Source organism: Galeopterus variegatus, unplaced genomic scaffold (assembly GCF_000696425.1).
Source record: "Galeopterus variegatus unplaced genomic scaffold, G_variegatus-3.0.2 Scaffold2123, whole genome shotgun sequence".
NCBI classification, from domain to species: Eukaryota; Metazoa; Chordata; class Mammalia; order Dermoptera; family Cynocephalidae; genus Galeopterus; species Galeopterus variegatus.
Genome location: NW_007728234.1, coordinates 272544 through 295876, shown reverse-complemented (window position 1 = coordinate 295876; position 23333 = coordinate 272544). Strand labels below are relative to the sequence as shown.

At 40.0% G+C, this 23333-nt stretch overlaps 1 protein-coding gene across 3 annotated transcripts in view; it reads left to right on the top strand.

The window, feature by feature from the left end:
* The first annotated feature begins 56 nt into the window (after positions 1-56).
* SLC35D2 (solute carrier family 35 (UDP-GlcNAc/UDP-glucose transporter), member D2) overlaps positions 57-23333 on the top strand; it is a 45951-nt gene continuing 22674 nt past the window's right edge. The window contains exons 1-5 of one of the 3 annotated variants that reach the window (XM_008580527.1): positions 57-105; positions 221-436; positions 10509-10542; positions 12744-12830; positions 18019-18086. In XM_008580527.1, coding sequence (XP_008578749.1) covers positions 345-436; positions 10509-10542; positions 12744-12830; positions 18019-18086 — 281 coding nt within the window. In that variant the 5' untranslated portion in view covers positions 57-105; positions 221-344. The remainder of the gene's footprint in view (positions 106-220; positions 437-10508; positions 10543-12743; positions 12831-18018; positions 18087-23333) is intronic. The other 2 variants (XM_008580526.1, XM_008580528.1) reach the window with 2 other exon arrangements.

Below are 23333 nucleotides of genomic sequence, written 5' to 3'. Positions count from 1 at the left end.
CGCGGGCGCGGAGCCCGGGCCGGCGCGCCTGCTGTCGGCGCTCTTGTACGGGACCTGCTCGTTCCTCGTCGTGCTGCTCAACAAGGCGCTGCTGACCACCCACGGGTGAGGCGGGGCCGGCGGGGCGCACTGAACGGCGGACGGCTCTCCGCACGGTGGGGTCAGGTCAGACCCGGCCGCCACGTCCGCTCGTACTGACCGACTCGCCGTTCATGTTCAGGCAGAAGCGGGGCGGGCAGCGAGGAGCTGGCAGGAAGGGCTTCTCTGGCTCAGGGTGAGGCCAGCCGGCCCCTGTGCTGCCTCGTCGTGCCTGCGTTCATGCTGCTGACGCTGTGACGGCACTGATGGACCGTGCGTCTACACCCAGCTGCACGTTTGTAGCTCTGCCCCTGGAGACAGGCCCACCGTCAGCGGTTTCCTCCGATGCTAACACCGGGTAATCACAACGCTGTTAATCAGCTCCCGCGGCTTTGCATGAGCTGTCACAGGTCAGGGCCCTCTGAAAACGACACTGTACCAGAAGGATGTAAAATCAGAGATTTAGGGCCCAAAGAGACCTGTAGGGCATCTTCAGCCTTCTTATTATATATTGCGGGAACTGAGACCCCGTGAGCTCAGGTGGTCGCACCTCGTCTGTGACGAGCCCGCTGCTGGCACCAGGCGCCCGCTCTGCAGATGGTCCCAGTGGTGGAGACAGGAAGTAAACAAGTAGGCAAGTTCTGAGCCCCAGGGGGGCAGCAGGCGTAGGGCCCTGAGGGGGGCGTGAACCTGACGCTGGAGCCACAGAGAGAGGCCGCTGTGGCTGGAACCCAGAGGCAAGAGCCAGAGGCTGGCAGAGACGACGGGAGTGGGCAGGGGAGGCAGAAAGCAGATCCTTCATTCATTCAATCACGTTTAGGAAGCACCTGTGATGTGCCAGGCACTGTTCCAGGTACTTGGGAAACAAGTGAGCAGAAAGATGAGAGTCCCTGACTTCATGGAGCTTACATGTGTGTAGATCAGCAAATGAACCAGTAACATTTACATTAGGTCAGGTGCGGCTCAGCGTCTGGAGAAAAAAAATAAGGCAGGAAAGGGACTTAGGGAGTGTGGGAGTGGGAAAGGGCTTGCGGCTTCAGACCTGAGGTAGGTGAGGGAGCGAGCCCTGGTGGGAGACGGACAAGCACTCCAGGAAGGGACGAGTGGAGTCTGGGTGGGAGTGGTCCTGGACGGGGTCTGAGAGTAACCGATGGCTGGACTGTACAGGGCCTTGGAGGCCACTGCTAGGGCCCTGGTGTGGGCTCTGATGAGATGAGCCGGGGCAGGTGTCCAGCAGAGGGGTGACACGACTCAACCACGCAACTGCTGTGCTGAGGGCAGATACGAGGAAACCGTGATAAATAGTTTTAATTTCAGTCTAAGTGGAATTGGAAGTCCCTTGGAAGGTTTTAGCGTGGGAGTGATAGGGCATAATTTGTGGGATTAAATGATTTCCTTGTCTGGTGGGTGGTGGAGGTCTGATGGTGCTGGCAGCAGGGAGGCATGGCTGGCTGGGGCGGGGCTGCAGATGTGGAGGGAACGGATGGATTTGGGATATTTTTGGCTGGTCCTACAGCTACCGACATCCTTTACAAGGTTTCTACCAGTGTGTGACAGCGTGCTTGCTGGTGTCCATAGGAAACACAAAGCCTGCCTCAGAGAAATTGGAATGAACAAATACCTAAACCTGGCTCATTTAACACATGTAGTGCAAGCAAGTGAAAGAAAAAGAAAACAAACACCTACGATAAAAATAAGAGAACGCTGTTAATGGGTTTGTTTGGGAGCAGCCAGTAGCTATGTCAAAGGACGGCTGAAGTCAAGTCTCCACTTTCTGTACTCGAGTGAGTGGTTTGCTGACTGTCAGTGTGTCCAAAACAGGTGTCCTCTTCTTAGAGCAGGGACCAGTGAACACTTGTCACTGCTTTGAAGAGGAAGGGCAGTGTCCAACTAGGAAGAATTATGATACAAGACACCTCATGCTCTATCTAGCCTTTCCATCTTTAAAATTTTGAGTTCCATGATTGGAGGAAGAAATGGAGTTTTTGCCTCAGGAAGGCAAAAAATCCTTATAACCCTTATAAGTAAACATTTCACATTTCTGTAATGTAACATTGTTCATTCCTCTCAAAATGCCCTAGGCATGCATATTTGAGAGGAGGAGTGTTGGGGTGATTTGGTTACAACAATAAGCCATAGAAGTCTGATTTGAGCATTAGCTGTTTGAGGACAGAATGCTGTATTGTAGGATAGAAGGAAGGACTTTTGGAAGTTACGTAATTCACAGGATCATGAATGTAGCTCAGGGGATGTTTTTTCTCTTCCATTCTGGGCAGGTTGTTTCTGGTTGGGGTACAAAATTGATGCATGGTCTTAGTTATTTGCTAGTTTTAGTTCATTAGAGTGCTAGATTTACCTGGTTGGACAGAGAGGCCTTTGAAAGACGTGAACTGTGGGACCCTGTGGGAGCAAGAGGGAAGTCAAGATCATCTAAGAATTTATGGCCAGTTGGTTACACTTGGGGTCCTTTGAGATCAGATTCATGAGAGCTGTGCACGTGGTCTGGAGGTTTTTTTCCCCCATTTTAATATTCCATGACATGAAACAATTTACTAATGGTGTGTAATTAAAATATTGAGCAGAGTTGTATTCAGTTTAACAAATATTTTCTCAGTATTTGCCATGTGTTTATTGTGCATTGCAGGGCTTTGGGATCATTGGACAAACAGTTTCCAAACGTCTCGTAATCTGAATCTCTTGGAGACTTTTGTTAAAATTTAAATATTATTATTATTATTGATTATATGTATTCACAGGGCAAAAGGACTGTAAGCACCCGTACCCAAGATGTGGTGAGCAAATCAATGCTATTGGCATGCCCACCACCTCAAATTGCAGTTATTCCCCATGTCTCCCACTCGACTTCTCCCCAGTTCCCCTCTTCCTCCTCCCCCTGCCCCAGCAACCCTAAGTCTGCTCTCTCCCTCTGCAAGTTCAACACACTACTGTGGTCTTTCTTTCCTTCCTTCTTTCTCTCTTAGCTCCCACTTATGAGTGAGGACATGTGGTATTTTCCCCTGTGTGCCAGGCCTATTTCAATTAACATAATTTTCTCCAACTCATCCCTGTTGCTGCAAGTGGCAGAATTTCTTTATTTTTTATGGCTAAGTAGTATTCTGTTGTGTATATATACCACATTTTCCTTATTCAGTCATCTGTCAACGGACATTTTGGTTGGTTCTATATCTTGGCTATTGAAAACAGCTGCGATGAACATGGGAGTGCATGGATGGCTTGAACATGATGATTTCCATTCTTATACACAGAAATGAGATTGCTGGATCATATGGAAGATCTATCTGTAGTTGTTTGAGAAACCTCCATACTGTTTTCCATAGTGGCTGTACTAATTTACAGTCCTATCAAAAGTGTGGAAGAGTTCCCCTTTCTCCACATCCTTGCCAGCATTTGTTATTCTCAGTCTTTTTGATAACAGCCAATCTGACTTGGGTGAGATGATATCTCAGAGTGGTTTTGATTTGCATTTCCCTGATGATTAGTGATGTCGAGCATTTTTTCAAGTACCTGTTAGCCATTTGTATGTCTTTCTTCGAAAAATGTCTGTTCAGCTCCTTTGCCCATTTTTTAATTGGGTTATTATTATTATTATTTTTTTACTGTGTAGTTGTTTGAGTTCCTCGTATGTTATGGAAATTAATCCCTTGTCAGATGTATCATTTGCAAATATTTTTTTCCATTCTGTAGGTTGTCTTTTCACTCTATTGATTGTTTCCTTTGCTGTGCAGAAAGAGACAAGGATGGTTCAACATACACAAGTCAATAAATGTGATACAGCACATCAACAAAATCAAGGACAAAAACCATATGATTATCTCAATAGCCACAGAAAAAGCATTTGACAAAATTCAACATCCCTTCATAATAAAGGCTCTCAGCAAATTAGGTATAGAAGGAAAGCATCTCAACACAATAACAGCCATATATGACAAACCCATCACCATCATTCTGAGTGAGGAAAGCTAAAGGAACAAGACAAGAATGCCCACTATCAGCATTCCTGTTTAACATAGTGTTAGAAGTGCTAGCAAGAGCCATCAAGCAAGAGAAAGAAAGGGCATCCAACTGGAAAAGAAGTCAAACTGTCCCTGTTTGGAGACAATATGATCATATATATAGAAAAACCTAAAGACTCTACCAAAAAACTCTTAGAGCTAATTAACAATTTCAGTAATGTTGCAGGATACAAAATCAACACACAAAGATCAGTAGCATTTATATTCTCCAGTAACAAAGTAGCAGAAAAAGAAATTGAGAAAGTAAGCCCATTTACAATAGTCACCAAAAAAATAAAATACCTAGGAATCAATTTAACAAAGGAGGTGAAAGATCTCTACAATGAGAACTACAAATCACTACTGAAAGAAATTGAAGAAGACACAAAAAGATGGAAAGACATTCCATGCTCTTGGATTGGAAGAATCAACATTGTGAGAATGTCCATGCTACCCAAAGCTATTTGCAGATTTAGTGCAATCCCCATCCAAATACCAATGACATTGTTCACAGGAATAGAAAAAAAAGAATCCTAACATTCATATGGAACAACAAAAGACCCCAAATAGCCAAAGCAATTCTGAGAGGAAAAAAAAAAGCCAGAGGCATAACGCTAACTGACTTCAAATTATAGTACAAAGCTATAATAACCAAAACAGCCTGGTACTGGCATTAAAAATAGACACTCAGACCAATGAAACAGAATAGAGACCCCAGAAATCAACACACTGATTTATAGCTAACTGATCTTTGACAAAGGCATCAAGAACATACATTGGGGAAAAGATTGCCTCTTCAATAAGTGGTGCTGGGAAAATTGGACATTCACATGTAGAAGAATGAAACTGGAAATGTACCTCTCACCATATACCAAAAACCACTCAAAATGGATTAAAGACTTAAATATAAAACCCAAAACTATAAAACTACTAAAGGAAAACATAGGGAAAATAATTTAGGAGATAGGATTGGGCAAACACTTTATGAACAAGAACTCAAAAGCACAAATAAAAAACCCAAAGAAAAAATAAGTAAATGGGATTATATCAAACTGAAAAGCTTCTGCACAGCAAAGGAAATTTTTTTATATTTTTTTTTATAAAAGCTACTGAATTGGAGCCCCTGGTGGTGGGAATTGGAAGTCTATATTAAAAAATAAAAGCAATTCCCAATTTTCTCTTACTTTAAGAGAAAAATTAAAGAGCCTCCTGGCTCTCTCCCGAGAGCAATGCTCGCTGAGCCCCTTGGATGGAGCTGGCTCTTTCTCCCCACTCCAGGCCTGGGCCAGGAGGTGGGGCCGGTCGTCTTCGCTCCCCACTGCTCATGCTCTGTGGAGACTCTGAGTTGCTGCTTCCATTCTGTCCCCTCTACTGGCTCCTGAGCTGCTGGTGACTGCTTTAGTGGTATTGTCGTCCTCCTGCCCTGACTTGGGTCAGTCTTCCCGAGGATTCAGAGTCCACACGCTGGACCATCACAGTCTGGTCTCACCTTCAACAAACTCTCCTGCGCTGCTTCCCATGGCGACGCCCAGGAATGCCCTCTCTAAGCTTATCACCGCCGGTGCCCCCTCCTGTCTCATGTCTTGTCACACTGGCCCCTCCTGGCCTCCCTAACCGGTTCATCCTGTCGCGAGTGCTCTAGGAGAGATGTGGAGACTCCTGTCCCTCTCACTGTGGCTTGCTCTGTCATCCGCTTGCTTCCTTCTGCACTTGAGCAGTCTGAGTGTCGTGGGCGAAATCCCACATCTGGGCTGGCTGGTCACACACCTCAAGGGGCCTCCTTACTACCTGCTGGCTGCTTTCCTTGTCTCAGAGATGACTGTTTCACATGTCTTTTTCCTTCTGAAACCTCCCGTGCCCTCCTTGTCCCCCGCCACCCCAGCCTCTACTGAGAAAATAGAAACCATCAAAGGAGGCCCCTCTATCTCGTCACTGCTTATGTGGAGGGAGTGGTTCTTCCCGTGGAAGGTCAGTCTCTTGCCTGGCTCTGGACACCATGTCCTGGGTTCCTCCCATTGTCGTGCCCTCTCCTGCAGGAGCAGCTTTTCTTCCATCAGCCTAGACATGTGCTCAGGTTCTCAAGCAGACGAAACCCTCGAGCCCATGTGTGGCCCATTCCTCTGTTCCTGTCAGAGTCAGACCATTGCAGGAGCACAGGGTCTTCACCTCCTGACGTTCACTCCTGCAAGAATTCAGTTAAAAGACAGGGGATTATTTAAATATAGAAATGGACAAGGAAGACAATGTAATTATTACCCATATTCCTACTACTTAGGATCGATATGAAATATGTAGTTTGTCTTTTTTTTTTTTTTAAAGAAAAGTCATTCTGTTGTGATTACTATAAAGAATCGAAACAGAAAAAGAAATATGGGGTGAGAATTTAAAATTAACATTAGCCAATAATTTCAGACATCTTTTTAGATGGTTGGATGCATATGTAGATATATAGATAGATGGAGCCGTAGATGTATAAATTGAATTACTTTTTATAAAAACGGATCCAGATTATATGTACTATTTATTTACTCTGTATTTATAAATTGTTTAATCCCAAAAGGAGTTGGAAAAAGGGGTCTTTTACCTAATTATTCAACTTTTTTCAGTATTTCCTAACCCCCGCCCCTTTTTATTATGAAAAATTTCAAGCATTCTGAAAAATGGAAAGCACAGTCAGCACTCACATACACAGCACTGAAATGCAATTAATATTTGTTACATTTGTTTTTTCGTAACAAATTTAACAGTAACATCCTAAAATAATATAATACCTAATCTACAATCATCCTGGTTGTTCCCAAGATGCTTTTATGCTTGTTTTTAACATTCGAATCGAGATCCAATCAAGGCTCATGCGATCCATACATGAGTCTTTCTTTTTAGTTTATTTTAACCTAGAGCAGCTCCCATTCCACCCTCATCCCACGATATTGACTTTCTGAAAAACCTGGGCCAGTTGTAAAATATTCCACATGTGGATTGTCTGATTTGTTTTTTGCACTTGTTTAACTTATTTTCCTCTAGTCTCTAACCGAAAGTTAGATTGAAAGGCTTGATTTCATTCAGTTTAAACATCCTTGGCAGGGCTACTTCACAGCTGACCCTGTGAACTTGATATTGCATTGTATCCACTGGTAGACACATGGCTGCATTTGAGGCTTGCTGAAGATGGGATAGCGAGTTGCATATATATATGACATTTAGTTTTAATTGAATGGAGAGAAAAGGAGTTGAGTTCAACTGGAAGAATTGTTGACTTTCAAACATGTATTTCTTTATTGCAAGGGTTAATGTTTCTTAAAAGATCCCTCTGAGATTAAGAGGTCATGAAAACATTAAAAAGTTAAAGTCATTATGTTTATTTTAAACCCATGTTTCAATCTTTGGTGATTTGTAGGACTTCACTGCCATGGAAGGTAAGGACCCAGGCACACTCCCCTGCCCTCCATGTCCAATTCTATAATGTAGCACATTTTAATTATAATCCCATCCTTGTTTGAATCTACTCTACATTTAAATGTTAGAGTAAGCATCAGTAGCCCCTGTGGGGAAAATAGAATAATTTAGTCAGCCCTGCTCCAGCCTAGGTCTGGTTGGGGGTCGTGCAGCACATTTCTTGTAAACAAGCTGTGTGTGGGTGGAGTTAGTGTGCATGTGCACCCATGTATCTTTTTAGTTTGTTGCTATTCTTGTGTGTTCTGCAGTTTGTGAAGCAGAGCTGGCCCGCAGAGCTCCTGTCTAAAAATAGAACATGTTTACTCTGCTCAGTTTTTCTTTGGAGTTTGCTGGTAGCAGTTGAGTTTCTGAGTTTCTCTGTGGACTGCTTAGCTCTTAGATGTGTGTGTGCTGAATGAAGACTGCTCTTTCTTCAACCAAGGCTCCAAGGACCTTTTTGCCAGTTACCTAGCTCATAGACCTGCATGCGAAGGGTTTGTGAACAGGCTTGAGGGGTCTGTGAGCTCCAGACCCAGCCCTAGCTCTACAGCCCCTCTACCACAATGTCTCCATTCCCGAGTTCATTATTTTGATTTGACTCCCAGTGGGTGGATTCCATTGTCAGGCAGGTTTTTTTACGGAGAGTTCATGGCTGCTGTGTTAATGGTGTTCAGCATTCTTTAACAGGATTTTCTATAATACCATGTGCTTTTAGATCTGAAGAGTCAGTTCCTTTTTTCTCTCATCTCAGGGAAACAAATTTGTCTTTTATCTTTGCATCATCTTTACTGAGTTCTTGTCTTTATTGAGTTCTTCACACCAGGCCCAGCAATTAGCCATGTGTGGTAGCGTTTGTCTGTCTCCATGTCTATTTAACTCATCTTTTAGAGTTTTCTGTTTTCCTCTGCAAACTCTGTGACTACCTCAGGCATTAGTAATTCAGTTTTCGGCAGTGGCCATTTAGTTCTTCATGTTCTAAAGGTGTTTATTCATGTGGCAGTTACCTTGTTTTGTCCTTTGTTGGTTTCCGCAGATCTGTGTGCTGTCTTCTCATTGCCTCTGACTGTTTTACCATCTGATTTTGAGCTCTTATTTTATTGGGTCTTATTCTTATTGAGGTGTTCTACAGCCTGAAGCAATTACGAAGAGTTCCTTCTCTGTCCGGTGCAGTGTATTTTCTTCCAGGCTGGTTCTTTGTCTCACCTTCTGTAAGCCCTCTGTGGCTGTAGTTTTCCTCTTTACCTTGTCGTTTTGCTCTGTGCTGTCTGTTGTTGGCTCTGCTCTCTGACGTGTATTGGGGAGTGCTCCTGGGGAGCAGCTAAGGCAGAGGGAGACTTGTGCTGTGTGCAGTCTCCACAAAGGCCTCGTGGCAGGGTCTCTGCAGCTGGGTGGCTCCACAGTGCTGTCCTGAATTGGGGTGAGGGGCCCTGCCTGGACCAGCGACTGGGATGCTGGCTGCTCTCAGAGAGTGGGCAGCCACCGTCGGCAGCTGGACCCAGCTGGGGTGACAGCTTCCTTCTGGTAGGGGGCTGTGGGGCACAGTCCAGCATCCACTGGAGCTCACTGCATCCTCATGGTGGGACACTCCATCGTTTGTTCTATTTTCTTTGATAAGAGAGGCTTTCTCTTCTTCTCTTCTTACCCTGTCTGACGTAGTCGTGTTTCCCCTCTGACATACAGATTGAGGGCTGAGTTTTTTCTGAGATTCCAGCTTTTTTAGCAGATTGAGAGACGATGGGGAGCCAGAGAGGGTGGTGCAGGGGGTGGGCGGGTTGAGGTGCTGCGCTGCCTGGTTAAGTGCCACGTGAGGTGGGTGCAGGATTCGATGTCCAAGTAACCCAGAACCACTTGTTGAAAAACCATCTTTTCCTCACTACTCTGCAGGGTCACCTTTGTCATAAATCAGGTATCCATAAATGCGTGTGTCTGTCCCAGTCTCTCTTCTGTTCCATCATCCTACTGGACTGTCATTGTGCAGATACCACACAGTCTCACTTATTGTAAGTTTAAAGTGAATCCTGATGTGCATTAGAGTGATTCCTCCAACTTTGTTCTTCATGATTGTCTCAAGTGATTTTTGCTCTTTGCCTTTACATTCAATTTTAGGATCAGCTTGTTGGTTTCCCCAAAATTCCTCCTGGTATTTTTGCTGAGCTCGCATTGGTGCTATAGTTCAGTTTGAGGAGGATGAACCTCAGTACAATATTGAGTTTGCAAACCATGACTTTTATTTAGGTCTTCTTTAAGTATCAATTTAGTAGTTTTCTGTGGAGAGGGCTTTCTTGCAAATTCTTGATTAGATTTGTTCCTGGGGATGTTACTAAAAAATAACGGTATAACGAATCACTATGTAGCCATCACCCAGTTTCAACAACCTTGTTGCATTTGTATCCATCTCCCACTCACTCCCAACATCTCCCCCCAGATGATTTTGAAGCAAATTAATATATGTCATCATGTGTACTTTAACATGGAATCCTAAGAGATAATGACTCTAGTTTTAAAAAATACCCCAATATCATTTTATACCTAAAAAAGTAAAATTAATTCCTTAATAACATAAAATATCCAGTTAGTGTTATTTGATGGTTTTTTTTTTTTTGGTGCTATTATATCTTTAAAATTTACATTTTCTTTGTTTCTTGCTGGTAGATAGGTATATAATTGATTTTAAAAAATATATTTACCTTATATTCATTGCCTTTCTAAAGTTATCTTATTAATTCTAATAATTAATCACCAGACTATTTTGGCTTTTCTGCATACACAGACATGTCTATTAATATAATGAAAGTCTGCTTCAAGGGGCAGTAGAAAATTTCCAAGTTTAGCAGTTATCAGTTGAAAAAATAAAAATAAACGAACAAGTGAAAAGCGAAAACATTTGATGTTAAGTTTTCATTGTCTAGGACTTTTAAATAACTCCTGTCTTCAAATTTTTATATGTTGCTTAACTGATTTGTTGTTCTGTGTTCTTTGTAGTTTCCCATCACCAATTGTTCTTGGAATTGGACAGGTAAGTGAAAAAAATTAAGTTAGCCTCTTAATTAGTTGTCAGTGTACATGGTGACATTGTAAGTGCTTTTGTTTGAGACTGTGGTTTACAAATTTATCCAGCTGGCAGAGGACCAGATGGTCATGGTACTCTTGGTGAGACAACATGAAATATTGACACACATTTTATGTCATTCTATAATTTAGGAGCAATTGTATTTGTGGGAAAAACAGCTACTTATTTTAAGTTTCTTAATTTAATTTAATTACTTTAAAGCAAGGGTCCAGAGCACTGAAAGTCTCTAAGACCTTGTGCATAACAGGAGTGGGCTGCGGGAGGACGGGACGGGGACAATACTTGTCCTACTTGATAGGGAAAGAGTTGGGGAGATGAGGTGGGGCCCACAATGCTCTTATTATCAGAACTCAGGAGCTTTTTCAAGAGAAAGAGGGAATTGGAATTTTTACATCAAATCTCCAAATTCGTAATCGCTGACAACTGATTCAGATTTTTATAACACTCTACGTGGCCAAACAAAACATGTTTGTAGTTTGCTTCCTGAAATATGTGAATTTTGCTCTCAAATACAAGGATGAACTTGGATAAGCTTTCAAACTAAGTCCATTTGGCTGTTCCTGAAATTTTCTGTTAATATTAATTTGTGGCTTGTTTATTCTTTAGGTCACACGCTGCTGATTTCCAGTAGCCAAGTAGTAACAGGCACCAAAGATTTTTTTGTTTTTTTGATTTTGCTTTAATTTATAGGGGGAAAAACTTAAAATTGTATGTTAACTAATTTTTAAATTGTGAATCTGGAAAAACTTGTCATTTATATAAGTAAACATTATTCTGTTTACATGTTTTGCTAATTTGTAATTCTTTGCAACATCATTTTAGAGAGAAAACATTATAGCAAGGAAACAATATGTTTCCTTAAGGTCAAAAACAAATTATGTTTCAATGTAAAAATATGTAGGAAAAAAACACTTAAAAAAAGATCAGTGAATATGTGATAATATGCCCTTTGTAATTCCCAAATGAAATCAATTCGCCTTTCTTTTCTTTTATTTTTAGTTTTTAAAGATGACTGGTATGGGGATTTTAACCCTTGACTTGGCGTTGTCAGCACCACGCTCTCCCAAGTGAGCTAACTGGCTATCCCTATATAGGATCCGAACCCATGGCCTTGGTGTTATCAGCACCGCACTCTCCCAAGTGAGCCACGGGCCGGCCCTCAATTCACCTTTCTTTAACACACTGGCTTATACTGAATTAAAGTAAAGCCTTTCTGATTTGCAATTTGTTGGGAGAAGAGACCAGTCAGACCTAATTTAAAAGTCTGAATTACACTTATTTTAAGTAAGTGTTACTGTATTTCTTTAAGAATTATAAACCGAGGCATAAACACAGAGCACAATTATAATTTAGGATGACCTGAGTTATGTAAAACTATTACAAGCCTTAAGTTTGTAAACTCATTAGGAGCAAGGTTTAGGATTATAATTATATTGAAGGAATTCTTAAAATTTTGCATCCTAATGTGGAGAAAATTGAGTAAGTTTTAAAATTTGCATAGGAAGATATTAAAATTTTTAATTTCATGATAATGATGTGGAGTATTTCTAATATCCCTAGTGTATTCCAGATTAATAGGATTTGAATGAGACATTTTTGCTATACTAGCTTAACTGAAGAGAAAAATAAATGCCTTTTTAATTACATTTGTTTTTCTCTTTGTTCTCTTAATTTGTCTTCTGTGTTAATAGAAATATTGGACTTATTAAAAAGTGTGTTCTTATGTGGAGTTTGTTTTTTTTTAATTGTTGGCCCGCTCCCTCCCCACCACACATACACAGTGGGGAGGTGAGCATATGTTTCCTACATGGGAAGTATTGTCCAGGATCAGTGTTGGCCTCACCGGCTGTGGCCTTCATGGTCACTCTCAGGGACACCATTGCTAGAGCCGCTTGAGATAATGGGTATATGTGTGGTCTATTTGACAGTATCCTTTTTGCTTACAGTTCTGATGGAATCCATACAGTGGCAAGAAAAACAATTTTAGTATTCCATAAAATAGTTTTTTTTTTCCTGGAACCTGAAAAATGGGCTTTTTTTTGGCTATATTTCTTTTTGATGAATCTGTTTTCTTCTGATGATGTCATTGTACCTCAAGCAATCTTTCTAGATATTTTGCTGAGGTTTCTCTCTCCTCTTCTCTTTAGATGGCAGTCACCATAATGATACTGTATGTGTCCAAGCTAAATAAAATAATTCACTTCCCTGATTTTGACAAGAAAATTCCTGTAAAGGTATGTGATGAAAGAACATATACAGCTGTGCTGGAAGATGTGAAAATACTATGGAATTACAATAGGATATAATTCTATTTCTAATACACACTGTACTTCCTGCTTGTACAGGGTAGAAACTTCTTAATAAAGATTTTATATCATTCAGTTGTCCATTTATGGAATGCAATAATAGTAAAAGTATGTGCTTAACAGTTGACATTAAATAAATACTTTGTGTCTTCTGAAATGACAAAGCTCTAAAACTGGTGTTGGCAAAGTTTTCTGGTAAAGGGCCATCTCTGTTGCAACTATTCACCCTGCCACTGTACCGTGAAAGTAGCCCTAGATGATATGAGTCAATGTAGTTGTGTTCCAATAAAACTTTATTTACATAAATAAGAGATGGGCCAGACTTGGCTGATGGGCTCTAGTTTGCTGATCCCTGTGTTAAGTTTTTCTTTTTAGCTTGGATTGACAAAAGCTATAAGTGAAGTGAAGAATACAATTGGATGTATGTAGAAATAGGTTTTTCCATGGTGGAAATAGAAAGATAAGATCTGCCATTCCTTCCTGGGAATGTGGAATGGAACCACTTTTATTGAACAGTTACGGGGTGCCAGACATTTAATTCTTATAGCAACCCATAAGGTAGGTGGTATTAAATGGATTATGATAGCCTTTGGGTTTAGGGAGGTTAAATTAGACTCGGTTCCTTGAGGCTGAGGACCTCTCATGGCTTCTTCACTGCCATGTCTTTAATGCCTGGAGAGATGCAGGCATCTACGGCAGTGGATTATTCATCAGATGGACTAAACACATGATCAGCAATAATGGTAATCAATAATCAGGGACATCCACAAAAAAGAAAAATAAAATGTTGAAGTGTATGAAAGATATTAATCATCGTGGAAGAAAAATCAGAATATTGTTGGGCTTGCTTACACTTATGATGTATAATTTTTAAATATTTTAAGTATTTTAAAATAGTGAAATATGATCTATACGTAGAGAACAAAGACATCAGACCTGAATGTATAATTGAATGAATAATTACCCTTGTAAACAATTACTTAGGTCATAAAATGGGATCACAAAGTCCTTCTTGCCTACTATCCTGACTTTTGTGATAATAATTTTCTTGCTTTCTTTGTAATCCATATGCATCCCTAAATTCTGTTTAGTGAATTCTATTTAGTTTAGTATTAAACTATTATATATATTATATTAGTTTAGTTAGTATTGCCTGTTTTTGAACTTTATATAAGGGAGTCAAACTCTACTTTTTTTATATCTTGCTTTTTTCACTTAATATTATGATGGTAAGATTCATCTACTTTGTTGTGTGTCGATGCATTCTTTTATTTTCATTGTATGCATGTGCCACAATTTACTTATCTGTTCTACTGTTTGTGGTCATTTGTGTTGTTTCCAGTTTGGGGGCTAGAAAAGTAAAAGGTACTGTTCTGAGCACACTTACAGTTGGATTGTGGTCCCATATACTAGTCATCTAGGGCTGCCCTCCCAAACACCACGGACTAGGTGACTTAAACAACAGAACTGTGTTTTCTCAGTGCCAGAGGCCAAGATCAAGGTGTCAGCAGGGTTGGTTTCTGGTTCCTGGCTTGCAGATGGCTGACTATGTCCTTACATGGCCTTATCTCTGTGTGTGTGTGTGTGTGTGTGTGTCCTCTTCTAGGGGCACCAGTGGCATTGGTTTAAGGCTCCACCCTTATGACCTCATGTAAACTTAATTACCTCTTTAAAGAACCTGTCTCCAAATACAGTCATGTTGGGGGTTAGGGCTTCAACATATGAGTTGGGGGGTGGGGCACGATTCAGTCCATGACAGTACGTATGTACAAGTTTCTCTGGGGGCGTATATCAAAGAATGGAATTGCAGGCTTCTAGGTATGCATGTCTTCAGTTTGAGTAGATAATGTCAAGCTGTTCTCCAAAGTGGTTGTACCAATTCACAATCGTGACAAAAGTGCATGAAAGCCCCTGTTGCTTTACATTTTTGCCAATCCTTGCATGCCAGTCATTTTAAATTTTGCTAATCTGGTGGGTGTGTAGTAACATCTTCTGGGCTTTATTTTTATTTATTTATATATTTATTGAAACGTAGTTGATTGTACGTATCTGTGGGGTACAGAGTTGAATGTCAGTGCCTGTGTGCAATATGTGATGGTCAAATCAGGATAATCAGTACATTCAACATTGTACAATGTAATTGGTTTTCGCGGCCCTGTGCCAGTTTATGAGCTTTAATTGCACTTCTCTGGTTGCTACTGAGGTGGAGCACCTTTCCAGTGATTAGTGCTCATTTGCGTTTCCTCTTTTGTGAAATACCTGTTTAACTTCTTTCCATTTTTCTATTGGGTTGATGTCTTTTCCTTACCGATTCATGTAGGTGTTTTTAAAAATGTAATAATAATAGTCCTCTTGTTAGTTATATACGGTATATGTTAGTTGCAGCTACATTTTCCCTCTCTGTGACTTATCTTTTTATTTTCTTTATCATTTATTTTAATGAAGAAGAATTCTTAATTTTAAAGTGGTTAAATTTCTGATTTGATCATCACATATTGTACACAGGTATTGATAATCAAGTCTGTACCCCACACATATGTATAATTAATTATGTTTCAATTAAAAAAATAAATTAAAAAAATTTTAAAAGTAGTGCAATTTTATCGGTCTTTTTTCTTACTGATGAATCATTATTTTTCTTATTTAGGGAGTCCTTTCCTACTCTGAGATCATGAAGACATTTTTCTAGATAAAAGGTATAAAAAGTGTTTTGAGTTAGGTTTTTAATCCACTTAGTGCTGATTTTTATGTATGGTGTGAGGTAAAGGTCCAACTTTATTTTTTTCCTGTGAGGACACTCAGTTGTCACAGATTTAATTGAAAAACCTGTCCCTTCAGCTGTGTCTCTTGGGTCACAGTAGTATCAGTCACGTATGCGTGGTCTGTGTCTCAACTCTGTGCTTTTCCATTTGTCTTCCTGTGTTTTCTGCACCATTATCACACAGTCTGAGTTACTATAGCTTTATAAAAAGTCTTGATATTTGGTGGAGCGAGTCTTTTCTCCTTGTTCTTGACCATTTCCATTTGTTTCTATATGATACTGGAAGCAGCTTGTCAAGTTGCATAACAATAACCTTTTGAGATTTTGATTGTGATTGCATTGAAACTGTAAATCAATTTGGAAAGAATTGACATCTTTAAAGTATTGAATCTTTCAGTCCATAAATATGATATACGTACCCCTTCTTTAATTACCTACAGTAAAGTTTTCCTAATTTTCTCTGTATAATTCTAGCATTTTTTGTTAGATTTATTCTGATTTGTTAGATTTATGCACGTATCTTTTAGAAATACATTATTTGGAAAATTAGAGGTATATATTTTTATATTTTGTGTATTGTTTTTGTACCTGCAAAAGTATGGAATAGTGATTGGAATTTATTTGTAGTTTCTTTTGGGTTTTCTACATACATAATCAGGTCATCTGCAAAAAAGTGACAGTTTTGTTCTTTCCAATATCGTGTGCTCCTGTCAGCAGGCACTTTCGTGCTCTTTCTTTAAACGTCACCACCCCAGTCACGTGTGTTTGCCCACGTGTTACCCTGCTTTGCTTTCCCTTCTGCGTTGCACACTCTGCATCTCCCTCCTGACTGAAGAACCTCCTTTAGAGTTTACTTTAGCAGTGGTCAACTGGTGGAGAATTCCCTTAGTTTTTGTTTGTCTGAAAAGGTCTAACTGTTACCTTTATTTTTGAAAGGTACTGTTGTTGGGGGTAGAATTCCAGTTTGGCAGAACTTTGAAGATACAATTCTGCTGTCTTCTGGCTTCTGCTGTTTCTCTCTGGGTTTCTGTTTTCTCTTTAGTTTTGGCCTAGGGATTCCTCACCGGGCCACCATGTAACCACCAATTGAGAGGATGTTAAATATTCGCAACATAAAGAGGTGACAAATGTTGGTGGTGACAGATATGCTAATTACCCTGAATATGATCATTACCTACTGTATAGATGTACCCAAATATCACATTGTACTCCGTAAATATATATGATTATCATGGGTCAATTAAGAAAAAATAAAAAGAAAATAATTTTTCAGAGACAGAAGTAGATTAGAGGTTACTAGGAACGGCGGGGGTCAGGAGGTAGATAAAGAGAAGTTATTGCTTAATGGGTACAGAGTTTATGTTTAGGGTGGTGAAAAATTTTGGATATGGATAGAGGAGGTGGTCACACAACATTGTGAATGTAATTAATTCCATGCAATTGTATGTGTAAAAGTGCTTAAAATGGCAATCCTTATGTTATATATATTTTGCTACAATTAAAAAAAAAAGGATGTCTTATCTGGGTTGCATGCTTAATGTCTTTTTAGTGGAAAAAGAAAGAATGAATTCACCCTGATAGCTGTGGACTGTTGTCAGAAAGTTTTCTGTTATTGTGTGACCTTATGAAAGAATACATTTTTCTTCTTTTTCCTTATGGGATGCTAGGCCTTACATTTTGTCTGTTTCTTCAGCATATTCTGAACAGTATTTCTCTTGACAATCAGAAAATAAATCAGGAGCTCAGAGGTCAGTAAACCTAATTCACGTGCTACCGGTACATCACTTGACCTTGGTAGATATTTAATGATTCTAGGTCTTTAAAACAAATAAAGTAACTTCAAAGTGATGTGGCTGGTATACACAACTTTTTGAAAAGGTCACCAAACTTGTGAGATTCCAGTAAGAGACATGAGCCAGAAAAGTGCAAATAAGCTCGGACAACAGATGTTTGCACGCCTTTTCTCGGGCCCCCTGAACCTTGGGCCTGGACTGTGAACTCTATGCTCAACTCACCAACCAGCTGGGGGTCTCCTCTCAAGAGAAGTCCCGGCCCACATCCTTCCTTGAGGGAAATATTCTACTAATGTGGGCAAGGTCAAGATTTCAGTTATTTCCAGTCATTTCCCTCCTTCCCCTGGGATTATGGATATCACTTCCCACCTAACTGTTTTGACCACATGGGGAAACTTGTGGGTGTGTTTGAGATTCTGGAAAATTCACAGTCATTGCAGGCACAGGAATTCAAATGATTTGTGTGCTGATGGGGTGGGGGTGAACGTCAACATTTTTATATGTGAAGGAAAATACGTTATTGGAGTTCTAACCAAACATTCTTTCTTTTTTTGTATTGAAGCTGTTTCCTCTGCCTCTCCTCTACGTTGGAAACCACATAAGTGGACTGTTGAGCACAAGCAAATTAAGGTAGAGTTCAGGATAATGGTTGATGGGAGCTTTCTCCTTCGTATGCTTCTGGTAGTACAAAGACCGAGTTTAATTATTCAAGATATTGCGTGGGCTACACATAGAAGACAATAATATTTAGTAATTTAAGAAAGTAAGGTGCGGTTTTGAGGTTATTTTGCCAATTTTTATAGGAATGTTTACAAGCTTGGGGCCGGCCCGGTGGCGCACTGCTACAGTGCGCCGCTTGGGAGCGCGGTGGCACTCCTGCCGAGGGTTCGGATCCCACATACAGACCGGTTCCCACTCACTGGCTGAGCGAGGTGTGGGCACGACACTGAGGGTTGCGATCCATTGCCGGACACGAGAAAAGACAAAAAAAGGAAAATAAAAGGAATGTTTACAAGCTTATATTTTTTCTTATATTGAAGTCTGAACATAGAATATGAGATCTGTAAGCATCAAGATAAAGAAAGTATGATTTATCCAGGTAGGTTTGTGTATGTGAATATGGTTCTGTGTAACTTTTGGTTTCATCACAGTTTTATGAAAGCAAGAACATTCGATCAGATTTGGCATAGGTCAGGTTTGGTGCAGGGATGAGTGAATGACAAGACGTTATTTTCAAGCATGTGCTATATGCTTTTTTTTTTTTTTTTTAAAGGTGACCGGTAAGGGGATCTTAACCCTTGACTTGGTGTTGTCAGCGCCACGCTCACCCAGTGAGCAAACTCCCTATATGGGATCCGAACCCGTGGCCTTGGTGTTATCAGCACCACACTCTCCAAGTGAGCCACGGGCCGGCCCCATGTGCTATATGCTTTTGAAGTTTGCATCTGCATTTATTTCAGGGTCCTTTGATTAATTACTTTTGTTAAAAGTCATTGTTACAAATAAAAATAAAAGTGTGGAAAGATGAAGCCATCCTATAAATAGAAAATGTGGAATAAATTATCAGCTTAATTGAACATACATGAGTGAAGACTTAAATAATGAGAAAATGAAGTTTGGGCAAAGGTTGACAGAAATTGAGGAAAATGTGTTTGTATAGAAAGAGCTGAAAAGAGGCAGGCAGGAGGTAGACCAGGAGAAGGACATACAAAAATGAGAAACGTGGAATTGGCTGCTTGTCTTCCACTTGTTTGGAAAGGACTGGTTGTGGCTGTGAAAAACAAAATGTGAAGTATTGTTTTTAGTAATACATTTTATTTGGTGTGTTGTGACCTTTGGGGCTAGGGCAGTAACGTTTCTTTCATGGCCTTGAGTTTGTGTTGACGCCTCCTGCGGTGGATCCTGTCTCTGTGTGTCTTCTTGGCCGGCCCCGGCTTCACCTGCAGCTTAAGCTGGCACCGGCCACTGCTCACTCTTGTGGTCTCTGCCGTGCAGACAAGGGCTTGGGTGGCATGAGGGCTTTGTGGGAGAAGAGGGGGAACCAGCAAATGAGACTGAGGAGGAAGAGGGAAGAAGGGTTGGTTATTGGTGGTGTCGTGGAATGTGTTCTTCTATTCCTCAGATTTTCCATAAACTGGTAGTTGGTTCCAGGGGCTCACTGGATTCAGGTTCAATTTTTCAGGCAAGATCCAGTTAACTGGTGATGTTGAATTCTTTCTACTGCATCACCTTATGGGGCTCATAATGTATCCAACTTTGAAGGATGTTAAGTTGATCAGTTTCACTTTTTTAATGATTTTAAGGGGTCAGTCTTGTCCCTTTGTTAGAAATTTCCCCATCAACCTTTCCTCTAGTGGTTTTAGCATGCACGCATGATCGTTGTCCAGACCCACCATTTCAGTACGAATTGCTGATTGGTGACCTCCTGCATTTATTGCCTAAATGTCTTCAGTAGAGATAAGCTTTCACCATTTTACACAGGAAAGGTGGGATAAAAGCTTTATTTATAAATGTTCAGAGTAATACATTAGTGTCACCTTCAATAGTGACTAGTGACAGTTATTTTTTGTTAGTTTGTTTTTCCTATCATTATGAACTTACTAATTTTTACTTACTTGATACACATCCTTTATCAGATATGTCTTTTGCAGATATGTTCCCCCAGCCTGGGACAAGCCTTCTCATTCTCTGAACACTGTCCTTCACAGAGCAGAAGTTTTAAATTTTAAGGACGTTCCACTGTCAACTTTTTTCTCTCATGGATTGTGCTTTTAATGTTGTGGCTAAAACTCATCACCCAACCCAAGATCATCTAGACCTTTTCCTATCCTATCTTCCACAAGTTTTGATTCATGTTGAGTTAATTTTTTTGGAAGGTGTGAGGTTTGCATCTAGATTTGGTTTTTTGCACATTGACGTCTAGTTGTTTGAGCACCATTTGTTGAAAAGATTACCCTTTCTCCACTTAATTGCCTTTGCTCCTTTATTGAACATCAGTTGACTATACTTGTGTTGGTCTGTTTCTGGGCTCTCTGGTGTGTTCCATTGATCTATTTGTTTCATTTACTTGACACAGTTCAATTCATTAGAGAAATGATTCTTCTTTTTATGCTCAAATTGTCTCATCTCAGCCCAGCGGGAGCCCCTTTGAGTTGGCTCCTATGTCCTGTGGCCCCATAGTCTTTGATCACTTCCTTGCTTCCTGGCACATGATGTCTCAGGCTTATCTTGGACTTTCCTTCTGTTTCTTTAAGGATCTACTAATTACATTTAATGTTAAATGTTAGTTAGAGATCACAGTCTGGATGCTGGATATATTTCGAAGGAAGAGCTCAATATCCTGATGAATAATGTGTGGTGTATGAAAGAAAGAAGACAAGGATGACTTCATGGTTTTTGGCCTGATGAAGTGGAAGAATGGGATTCCCATCGACTGGGTAGATACCGGGGAGTAGAGTTGCTAGGTCATATAGTAACTCTCTGTTTAACATTTTGAGGAACTGCTGAACTGTTTTCCAAAGTGGCTGCACCACTATATATTCCCACCAGCAATGTTGGAGGGTTACAGTTTCCCTGCATCCTTGCCAAATTTATTATTGTCTGTCTTTTTTTTTTTTTTTTGTCTTTTTTGTCTTTTTCCGTGTCCAGCAACGGATCGCAACCCTCAGTGTTGCCCCCGCACCGGACCGGGGACCGGCAACGGGATTGCAACCCTCAGTGCCGCTCCCACGCCTCGCTCAGCCAGTGAGCGGGAACCGGTCCGTATGTGGGATCCGAACCCTCGGGTGGGAGCGCCGCCGCGCTTCCCAAGCGGCGCACTATCCAGTGCGCCACTGGGCCGGCCCCATATTGTCTGTCTTTTTAATTATAGCCTTTCTAGTGGGTGTAAAATGGCATCTCACGGTGGTTCTGATTTACATTTCCCTGATGACTAATGATGTGGAGCATTTTTTCATGTACCTGTTGGCCATTTGCATGTCTTCCTTTGAAAAATGTCTATTCAGTTCCTTTGCCCATTTTTTAATTGGGTTTTTTGGTTTTTTACTGTGTAATTGCTTGGATTCTTTGTATATTATGGATATTAATCCCTTGTTAGATGCATAGTTAACAAAAATTTTCTCCCACCGTGTAGGTTTTCATTTCACTCTGTTGATTATTTTCCTTTCTGTGCAGAAGGTTTTTAGTTGGATATAGTCCCAATTGTTTATTTTTCCTTGGCGGGAGCGCCGCCGTGCTCCCAAGCGGCGCACTGTAGCAGTGCGCCACCGGGCCGGGCCGTGGAGCATCTTTTCACGTGTATCTTCCTCTGAGAAATGTCTATTCAAATTCTTTGCCTATTTTTAAATAGGTTTGTTTGTCTTTTTATTATTGAGTTGTGTTTTTTATATACTATGGATATATAGGTGCCTTATTATACATATGATTTGCAAAATTTTATCCTATTTAGTGGGTCATCTTTTCACTGTCTTAATAGTGTCATTTGAAGCACAAGTTTTAAATTTTAAAAAATTTAAGTAATAACTAAGGTAAGATACACAGCACGTAAAAGTGACCATTTTAACCATTTTAAGTATACAATTTAGTTGCATTAAGTATATTCACAATGTTTTGTAGCCATCCCCATGATCCATTTCCAGAACTTTTTCATCATCCCAAACAAACTATATCTGTTAACCCCTAATTCTTTATTCCCCTTGCTTCTTAGTGCCTTGTAATATCTGTTCTACTTTCTGTCTCTATGAATTTGCCTACTCTAGATATCTCATAAATATGGAATCATACAATATTTGTTCATTTTTTTGTCTGGCTTATTCACTTAGCATGATGTTTTTAACGTTCATTCATGTTGTAGAATGTCAGAATTTTATTCATTTTTAAGGCTGAATAATATTTCATTGTATGGATAGACCACGTTTTGTGTCCATCTCTAAAAGTTTTAAATTTTGATGAAATCCAATTTATCTGTTTTTTCTTTTATTGCCTGTGCTTTTAGTGTTGTATCTAAGAAGACTTCACCTGACCCAAGGTTGTGAAGATTTATTCCTATGCTTTCTTCTAAGAGTTTTAAAGTTTTAGTTCCTACATTTAGGTCCTTGATCCATTGTGAGTTAATTTTTATAAATGGTGTGAGGTAGGGATCCAACTTCGTTCTTATACATGTGGCTATGCAGTTGTCGCAACACCATTTGTTGAAAAGACTATTCTTTCTTATTGTCTTTACTGTCTTGGCATCCTTGTTGAAAATTAATTGACCATAATTGTAAGCGTTTATTTCTTGCCTCTCTATTGTATTCCACTGATTATATATCTATCCTTTAACCAGTACTAGATAGTCTTTATTACGGTAGCTTTGCAGTAAGTTTTGAAATTGGGAGGTTTGAGTACATCGTTTTTGTTCTTTTTCAAGATCACTTTGGCTTTCTGGTCCCTTGCATTTCCATATTAATTTTAGAATTATCTTGTTAATTTACATAAAAAAAAGTCAGCCGAGATTTTGGTAGGAATTGTATTGAGTCTGTATGTCTGTTTGGGGAGTATTTCCATTTTAATATGTTGAGTTTTCTGATCTATGAACACTGGAATGTTTTTTCATCTATTAAGGCCTTTTAAAATTCTTTTTAACAATGTCTTGTAGTTTTCAGTGTCCAAGTTCCACACTTTTGTTAAATTTATTCCTAAGAATTTTATTCTTTTTGATGCTGTCATAAATAGAATTGTTTTTTTAATTTCATTTTTGGATTGCTCATTGCTAGTGTGTAGAAGTACAGTTGATTTTTTTAATCTTCATTTTGTTTCCTGCAGTCTTGCTCGACTTATTAATTAGTTCAAATATTTTGTGGATTCCTTAGGATTTTTTATATATAAGATGTCATTCAC